The 9266-nt window shown below is 44.3% G+C and overlaps 1 protein-coding gene across 11 annotated transcripts in view; it reads left to right on the top strand.

Annotated features, from left to right (window-relative positions):
• Positions 1–9266, top strand: part of TTC39A (tetratricopeptide repeat domain 39A) — a 62256-nt gene that overhangs the window by 19697 nt on the left and 33293 nt on the right. For 5 of the 11 annotated variants that reach the window (XM_023258686.2, XM_019836989.3, XM_023258681.2 and 2 more), the window contains exon 2: positions 3744–3848. In XM_023258686.2, the coding sequence (XP_023114454.1) occupies positions 3744–3848 (105 nt within the window). Of the gene's footprint in view, positions 1–3301; positions 3584–3740; positions 3849–9266 lie in introns of those variants that run through there. The other 6 variants (XM_023258684.2, XM_023258680.2, XM_023258682.2 and 3 more) reach the window with 4 other exon arrangements.

Below are 9266 nucleotides of genomic sequence, written 5' to 3'. Positions count from 1 at the left end.
TTCAGTGATTCCCATGATGCAGCCTTGATGATTCTGGCTGTCAATGCCTCTGTCTGCCTCTGTCTCTCTGCTAGATCGTGAAGTCTTCAAGGGCAGGGCCAGGGCTGGGCCAGAACCAGAGATTAGAGGGTATTTGTGGGAGAAAAGGAAGGCGAAAATCAGCCCCAGGGCCACCCCAAAGCAGCTCCCAGTCTGGAGAGTCATCTCAGAATCACCTCACTATGGTTCAGCAGAAGAGGTGCTAGGGTTGCCAAGGGAGGGAATTCACCTCTGTGCTCTATGTCCATCTGTCTGTGCATCTTTCTCTCCATGTGGACCAAGCAGGCAGAACCTCTTTCTTTTTTTCTTTTTTAAAAATTTTTTTAATGTTTATTTATTTTTGAGAGCAGAAAGAGAGACAGAGCATGAGCGGGGGAGCGGCAGAGAGAGAGGGAGACACAGAATCCAAAGCAGGCTCCAGGCTTCGAGCTGTCAGCACAGAGCCTGACGTGGGGCTCGAACTCATGAACTGCGAGATCATGATCTGAGCTGAAGTCGGATGCTTAACGGACTGAGCCACCCAGGTGCCCCCAGAACCTCTTTCTTGATGGGAGGCGGATGTGGTGGTGGTAGTGGTGGTGGTGTTTATACAGAAATGGGAGGTAGGCTCTTGGCTCTGGAATTGTTTAGAGATAGTCATAAGCCAGGACAACAGACTTGTCTTCCTGGGGCTGAGCTGAAGGGCACTGGCTCAGGCAGAAACTTGTTTAGGACCCATGCTTGGGCATGTGATCTTGGCCTAGTCACCTCTCCTCGGTGCCTCATCTACCGTGGGGATAATAATCCTACTTCACAGGCTTTGTGAAGACTCAAGGAGAGAATGCCAGTTAAACACCCAGGGCAGTAAGTGCTCACAGAATAGGCAGACTGAACACCAGTCACTAGGCTAAGCCCTGGGCACAAAGGAAGACACTGTGCCCTTCTCATGAAGAGAGGGGCAGGGGCTGTTTCTGATGGGGCTTTTTTGGCCATGGAAAGAAACTTGGTCTTTACCTAAGAGAATGGGAAGCCAGTGAAGGATTTCAAGTTCAGAAGTGACATGGTCAGATTCAGGTTTTAAAAAGAGAACTTTGGCTGTTATGAGAGGGATGGGTTAGAGGCAATAATGCTTCCAGTATTCTCCCTTATAAAAACTACCTAGAGGCTGGATGGGTTACTCCAAACATGCTTTAAAATACATTCCTGAGTTTCCACAAAGTAACAAATCTTCTCAAGCCAAGAATAAAAAGCTGAAATCATGCTGATAAATGAGATGAAGCCATAGCAATGTGAAGATATTTATAAATTCCAGAAGTCTAAAACCTGGAGGACTTTGTTTTTGTTTTTGTTTTTGTTTTTAATTAAAAAAAAAATTAACGTGTATTTCTTTTGAGAGAGGAAGATACAGGGCACGAGTGGGGAGGGGCAGAGAGAGGGGGAGACACAGAATACAAAGCAGGCTCCAGGCTCTGAGCTGTTAGCACAGAGCCAGATGTGGGGCTTGAACTCCTGGACTGCGAGATCATGACCTGAGCTGAAGTTGGTAGAGCCTGGAGTTTTAATGACCATTCAAGGGATGGGCCAGCCCAGTGATAGTGTGAGGAGTTGAAACTTGTCCCCCTTACACCACCACATGAATCTGGGACCTCCAAAGAGCTATCCCCCAGCAAATAGGAATATTGACCAGAAAGAGGTAGACACCCTTTCATAAAGGGGGACGACAGGTCTAGTGGAGAAAAAAGGCTCCCTAGAAACTTATAAATTTTAATCTGCCCTCACACAGATTTTGGGTTTGAAAACCTATTCCTTTTGTGGTCCTAGAAATACTAACCTAAAAAAGTAACTTAAGAATCATAGGATGGTAGCAGCCCAGGGAATCTGGCCAAAGTAAATGAAAATCCTCTCTGGAGGAATAGATCCTTCTCCTAAGATCCCTTTGGGATCAGCCAAATAGGAACTCATGGTTAAATTACAAAACACACAAGGAAACAAGTCATTGTGAGTAGTAGACACCAAAAGCAAGAAACAACAGAATTTCTAAAGATGCTAGAATTATGAGATCTAGAATATAAATGTTTTTAAAACATATAAAGGAGTCAAGATGGACTTGGAATAATAAGCAGGGAACAAAATACTGCCCAAAACGACCAAGCAGATTTGAAAAGGAAGCAAATGGAATTTCTGGAAATGTAAAATATAATCATTGAAATTAAAAACTCAGTAGACAGGAAAAATAGCAAATCACACATGCCTTGTGGCGAATTAGTGAAATGAAAGATCTGAAGAAATCACTCAGACTGTAACAGATTCAAAGAGATTGCAAAGAAGAGAGTTGAGAGACCTGCAATACTGAGCAGAACGATTTAACGGAGAGAGAACAGGGGCAGGAGGAGTGAGAGTGGAAGGGCCAGTCTTCCATCAGCCCTGGGTGAAGGTGCCGGTGGCCTTCACTGGGCACAGAAGGGGCTGGGCTAAGAGATTTTCCAGAGGCGGAACTGATAGGGCTTAGTGATGGGGTAGACGATTCAAGGCTGACTGTCAGATTTCTGGCTTGAGAAACTGGGTAGAGGGATGTCATTTATTAAGATGGCAAAGACTGGGGGAGAACAGGCTTGAGAGAATCAACAAGAGTTCAATTCTGAACAAGGTACATGTTTCAATTTGTTTCAATTTGCCAGGAAGATCTGCTGCTGCATCAGAGAGGAAGAGACATTAGAACTGGGAAAGTTATGTGTAGATGTTTACCAGGTGGAAAGGGACTCTCTTAACTAACTTTGGGGGGAAAGGATCTCCTTTCAGTGAGGTCATCAAGGCCCCTTTTGGAACCTTCTCTCACTCTTCTCTCACTTGAGAAGAGACATCCTCAAGATAGGACTCTGGGGATTTCATAGCTTAATCTCTCATTTTTCAGTTGGGGAAGCCGAGACCCAGACAGCTCAGGGATTTGTTCCAGCCTGAGACTCTTGATTCAATCAGTTTTCATTCACTTAACAGATAACTTATCAAAAGCCCACTTTGTACCAGATGCTAGATTCTGGGGATACAGCACTGAACAGAAGAAGGAATCCTGCCCTCAGGAAGCTTATTTTTAGTGGAGGGAGACAGACAAAATAAAATAAAATAAAAAAGAAAGAAAGAAAGAAATATATATGTGTATGTCAGAGAGAGAGTGATAAAAGCTATAGAGGAATGTAAGGGCTGGAAGAGGGTCAGGTACAGGGAAGGTGGCCTTTGAGAGGCCTGCACACCACAGCCCATTGTGACAGTGTCTCTGGAGTTCTAGAGTACAGGCTCAAGATGGGCAGGAGAAGTCCTGGAGAAGGAGGAAGAAGAAAAGGACTGAAGTGGGATTTAGAGGGTGGGCTGTGCCCCCCTGGGGAGCGGGGCAGAAAAGCTTGATGGGTCAGAAGGGCCATAAAGACTCCCTTTAACCTTGTGAGGGGTAAGATAAATTTGTTCCTGAGGCTTCCTTGCTCTCCATCCTCTGCTCCTCCCCAAACCCCTCCACCAGATCTCAGATGACACCCCCATTCTTCTTTTCTCCCACCTTTAGGAACACTTAGAGGTATGTCCAAATTGTCTTTGTGTCTTTGTGTCTCCTCCCCTGGAGGAGCTTTTGACAGGCATCCAAGGCTGGCAAGGAGGTTGCATGGGCCCTGTGGGGCTTTGTTCTAGCCTGGACAGGGGTTGAGGGCTCTTGGTCACTTCCATGTCTCTCCCAGCAGGACTCCTGTGAGCAGCCTCCATGAGGCCCTGGACCAGTGTATGACTGCCCTGGACCTCTTCCTCACCAACCAGTTCTCAGAAGCACTCAGCTACCTCAAGCCCAGGTGAGGCTTAAGCCCAGATTGGGGGTGGGGGCGGGTGTGTGTGTGTGTGCACACGCATGTGCACATACATGGGAGCCTACGTGTAGTGTCTGGTCATGGAGAACCAAAGGTCTTATGTAAGAGGAACCCCATGTAACTGAATCTCTTCAGCCTTCTGGGTCACCATGAACCCTGGGAGTCCCATAAAAATAGGGGCTCGGGCTCCCCATTCTACAGCCCTGAGCAGCCCAGTCCTCCCCAAGGTCACTGTGACTTCCTTACTTTTGGGTTCTTATGGCCTTTCCCAGTTTGATTTCTTGTTCCCATTGAATCCACTCGGGGTTTTCCCCCTGTCAGCTGTAACACAGCCGCTTTTCTTCATTTTTCCCCAGAGTACCAAAGATTTGAGTTGCTTTTACTCAAGTCTTTTAGCCGTTTCTTCTAGTGTTTGCTGCCTATTTCTAAATAATAGGCTTATATTGCTCTTTGTCATTTTTTTCTACTTTTTAAAAACATTAAGAATTTATACTCCATAAAATTCTTTTTTTCTTTTCGTTTTTAATTTTTTTACCTTTTACTTTTAAACATTTATTGGTAGACAAGAATTTAGCTTTCTTACACCCCTGCTCTACCTCCCTTCCCCTTCCCTCATCCTTTCTCTTATCTTTATATTACAGTGTCTGGAAAAATTTATAGTATTTACATTATTATAATTAGGTAACTAATGCTCATCACAGAGATGAGTTGTAAGATTACATTTCTTTTTTGGAGTTAATTGTCTTTCTTTTTAAGATTTTTTATTTTTATTTTTAAATAATCTCTACACCCTATGTGGGGCTCAAACTCACAACCCTGAGATCAAGAGTCATATGCTCCACTGGCTGAGACATTCAGGTACCCCTGCCTTGTCTTTTCATTGGCCTAATTTACTGTACATTTATCCTGAACTCTTTATAACGTTTTTCCTGGAAACCTGTCCCCTGGAGGATAGTTGTGTCTACTGGCCATCTCCCAGCCATCTCCTGGAACTTCTCTCTTATTTACTTCTTTACTTCTCTCTTATTTCTTTGACCTGGCTTTTTCTCTGGTACCCTCCCTCATTTTATCAGAGCATATGCTTTAGAAACTTCCTAGGAAGGAGTTACATCAATGTAATTCTCCCCCCTCAGAATTTTGAAGGCATTGCATCCCTGTTTTCTAGCATCTACTATAGCCACAGGAACCCTAATTTTTTCTAACTTCGCACGTGATCATTTTTCCTTCCCCAGAAATGTTTAGAATCGTCTCTTTTATCCTTGCAAATCTGAAATTTCATGATAATGTGCTGAAATGTAGGTATTTTTAAAAATAATTCGGAGACTGCCTTTTGGTTCTAGGACATTGTCTAGCACAACCCCTCCATGTTCTGTCTCCCTTTCTCAGGCTTTCTTTAAGTCAAACATTGGACTTCCTGGGCTAGTCCTCTTCTAAGCCTCCTACCTTCTGCTCAGTTTTGCATTTCTTTCTCTTTTTGTTTTCTCTTAGTTTGGGGGTGATTTCCTCAACCTTATCATTAAATCCTTCTATTGAGTTAGAAGAGATCCTTCTATTTTATTTTTTTCTGAGATCATATGATTAATTTTCTCAGACTCATTGTTTTCTGAATGTTCTTTTTTTCCCTACAACATCTTATTCTTGGTTTCTGGGTGCATTCTGTTCTTTATATCTATATTTGGAGTATGAGAGTCCTTAGGACAGGGCCTGGCATATAGTGAGCACTCTAGTAAGTATTTGTTGTTATTTTTATCACAGAATATGTTTCTCTTTTAAATGCTTTATTATTTTCCTGTATAATCTCCATTTTTTCCAGGTTCCCTTTTTCTATGTGATGGGAGAATCTTCTGGTGGGGGCTTTCCTCAAATGCCTGATGGTCCCTGACTGTCTGGTCATATTTAAGAGCCAGTTCTTAGCCTTGTAATTGCTGGGATTGGCTTTTGGATGACCTGGCCCCAGATGTCAGCTTCTCCAGAGAAGCTGTTCCGCAGCCTGGTCAGAGTACCCCTGGCTGCCTGAATTCTGGGATTGGGGTAGGGGTGAGGGGCCCAGGGGCTAATCATGTGTGCTGCCTACTTGCCTAACGCCTTCTTTTCAGCTCTAGGTTGTGGTTGTCCTCTGCCACATCTGGTTCCCTCAAGTTCTGAGGGAAGGCAAATGCTGACTCGGGGACTGCTTCCCCTGAGTTCACAAGCCTGACCTGTTCAATTTCTGTAGACTTGACTGACCCATTGTTGTCCTGTTTGGAGTTAATGGCCCAGTTTCTGGGGGCAGTGGGGATTCTAGCATGTGATGATCATGAGTCTTATAATGATCCCTCCGCAGCAGTCCCCGCACCTCATCCCCACCCTCTAAGGGGATCTGGGCTTGAGGTGGGGTAGGGGTTGGGTCTGCAGCAAGAGTGTGGCCACAGTCTGAGGCAGGCCAAGCTCTGTCTTGCTCCATCCCTGAACATCTAGGTTCCCCTCCTAGTATTTTGGAAGACTCCCCAGCTCCACTTCCCTTCTGGTCATTACCTGTCCCTAAGCAGGCTCTTCCCTGCCACCTTCCTTGCTGACCTTCCCCCACATGTTCTACACCCCCTCCCCACAGCCACTGCATGTTGAGGGGCTGCCTCATCCTCCCTCACCTCAGTAGGGCATTCATTCCCTCACCTCAGGAGTCCACCTCAGGCCCTACAATTCAGGCCTCAGAGAGGAAAAGCTTGCCCTGAAGGAGGCACCATGGAGAAAACCAGTTTTTCCATGAGGGTATCTTTTAACTTCACACTTAAGGTAGTGAAGCTACTCTTTATCTTAGCTCTTGTCCCATTCCAGAAAAGAATCTTTTCTTTCTTTTTCAGTTTAAGAGTGTTGTTCCCAAACAGTAGATGTTATTAACACACTTCTCACCCACACCCACCTTGTGACAACCAAAACATGTTTTGAGAAATTTGGCAGATGCTAAAGGTTGGGATGGAGGCTTGGGGTGAGGAGGACAGGAAAAATATCTCCCCATCTTTATTAAGAACCACTGGTCTAGGGGAAATAAATTTTTTTTTAATTATTTATTTATTTTGAGAGACAGAGCAAGTTGGGGAGGGGAAGAGAGAGAGGGAGAGAATCCTAGGTAGGCTCCACACTGTCAGCACAGAGCCCGATGGGGGCTTAAACTCATGAAACATGAGATCATGACCTGAGCCAAAACCAAGAGTTGGACACAACCGACTGAGCCACCCAGGCGCCCCTAGGGAAAATAATTCTTGCTAAAAAATGACCTTTCCTCTCCATTTGTAGCCATTGAAGCTTCAAAAAATGTTGAGGTCCAGTTTCATTCACTGTTCCTCATTGTGCATGCAGTGTCTCATTTAATTGTTATTCATACTTTGCCCTCAGAGAGTAATGGGCTCATCAGACTCCAGCCCCACCACCCACTCCTCCCCAGCCTGGGCATTTGTTTTCTGTGTTTGTCACTTCTTTGAGTAGCTTTATTTTACTTTGCCTTTGGTAGAGGAGGGAAGAGCTGGAGGCCCCAAGGCTTAGCTGATCTCCACATGGCCAGGGAGTCCCCAGGTCCCAACACTGTGCTCTTCTGATGGCTCTTCCAGTGCCCTCTCCAGTTTGACAGCTGGTCTGGGCCCAGAAAGTGGGACCCCAATGGGCATCATGTCCCAGATTTGGGTTTAGCTCAGAGGTGAGGGACTCTTATTTTCAGGGGTCAGGATTTTGTAAGCAAACAAGAACTTTGGATTATAAACTAAACTTGGGGTGTCTGGGGTTTGGGGAGTTGTCCTACCTCTGTACAGGCATACCACATTGAAATTATGCCAATTAATAATCCTACAATGGCCTCTGAGTATTCAAGTAAGAGGAAGAGTTGCATGTCTCTTCTTTAAATCAAAAGCTAGAAATGACTAGGCTTAGTAAGGAAGATGTGTTGAAAGCCAGGACAGATCAAAAGGTAGGCCTCTTGCACCAAACAGCCACGTTATGAAAGCAAAGGAAAAGTTCTTGAATGAAATTAAAAGTGCTCTTTAGTGAATATACAGAATGATAACAAAGTGATTGCTGACCACATTGCTGATATGGAGAAAGTCTGAGTGGTCTGGATAGAAGATCAAATCAGCCACGACATTCCCTTAAGCCAAAACCTAATCCAAAGTAAGGCCCTAACTCTCTTCAGTTCTGTGAAGGCTGAGAGAGGTGAGGAAGCTGCAGAAGAAAAGTTGGAAGCTAGCAGAGGTGGGTTTGTGAGGTTTAAGGAAAGAAGCTGTCTCCATGACATGAAAGTGCAGGGTGAAGCGACAGGATGTAGAAGCTGCAGCAGGTCACCCAGGAGCTCTACTGAGACCATTAATGAAGGTGGCTGCACTAAACAACAGATTTTCAGTGTAGATGGGACAGCTTTATACTGGAAGAAGATGCCATCTGGGACTTTCATAGCTAGAGAGGAGAAGTCAGGACCTGGCTTCAAAGGACAGGCTGGCTCTTGTAAGGGGCTAATGCAGCTGGTGACTCTAAGTTGAAGCTAGTGCTCCTTCACCATTCTGAAAATCCTAGGGCCCTTAGGAATTATGCTAAATCTAGTTTTCCTGTGCTCTTTAAATTGAAGAACAAAGCCTAGATGACAGATGTCTGTTTCTAACATGGTTTACTGAATATTTTATCCCCATTGTTGAGACCTGCTCAGAAAAAAAAGATTTCTTTCAAAATACTACTGATCATTTACAATGCACCTCATCACCCAAGAGTTCTGATGGAGATGTACAATGAGATTAATGTTGTTTTCATGCCTGCTAACTCAGTATCCATTCTGTGGCCCATGGTTCAAGGAGTCCTTTCAACTTTCAGGTCTCTCCACATAAGAAATCTATTTCATAAGGCTAGAGCTGCCATAGGTAGTGATTCCTCCGATGGATCTTGGCAAAGTAAGTTGCAAACCTCTAGAAAGGATTCACCATGCTAGATGCCATTAAGAACTTTGTGATTCATGAGAAGAGGTCAAAATATCAACATGAGCAGGAGTTTGAAAGAAGTTGATTCCAACCCTCATGGACGACTTTGGGGGGTTTAAGACTTGAGGGGAGGAAGTTAACTGCAGATGTGGCAGAAGGAGCAAGAGAACTTGAATTAAAAGTGGAGCCTGAAGATGTGATTGAGGTGCTGCAATCTCATGATAAAACGTGAACGGATGAGGAGTTGCATCTTGTGGATGAGCAAAGAAAGATTTTGATTTCTTGAGATTGAATCTATTCCTGGTAAAGATTGTTGAAATTACAACAAAGGATTTAGAATATTGCATAAACTTAGTTGATAAAACAGCAGCAGGGTTTGAGAAGATTGACTCCAATTTTGAAAGAAGTTCTGCTGTGGGTAAAATGCTATCAAACAGCATCACATGTGCAGAGAAATTGTGAAATTGTGAAA

The sequence above is a fragment of the Felis catus genome, chromosome C1, assembly GCF_018350175.1.
Source record: "Felis catus isolate Fca126 chromosome C1, F.catus_Fca126_mat1.0, whole genome shotgun sequence".
Classification (NCBI taxonomy): domain Eukaryota; kingdom Metazoa; phylum Chordata; class Mammalia; order Carnivora; family Felidae; genus Felis; species Felis catus.
Note: the sequence above shows the minus strand (reverse complement) of the source record. Positions and strands in the feature narration are given on the sequence as shown.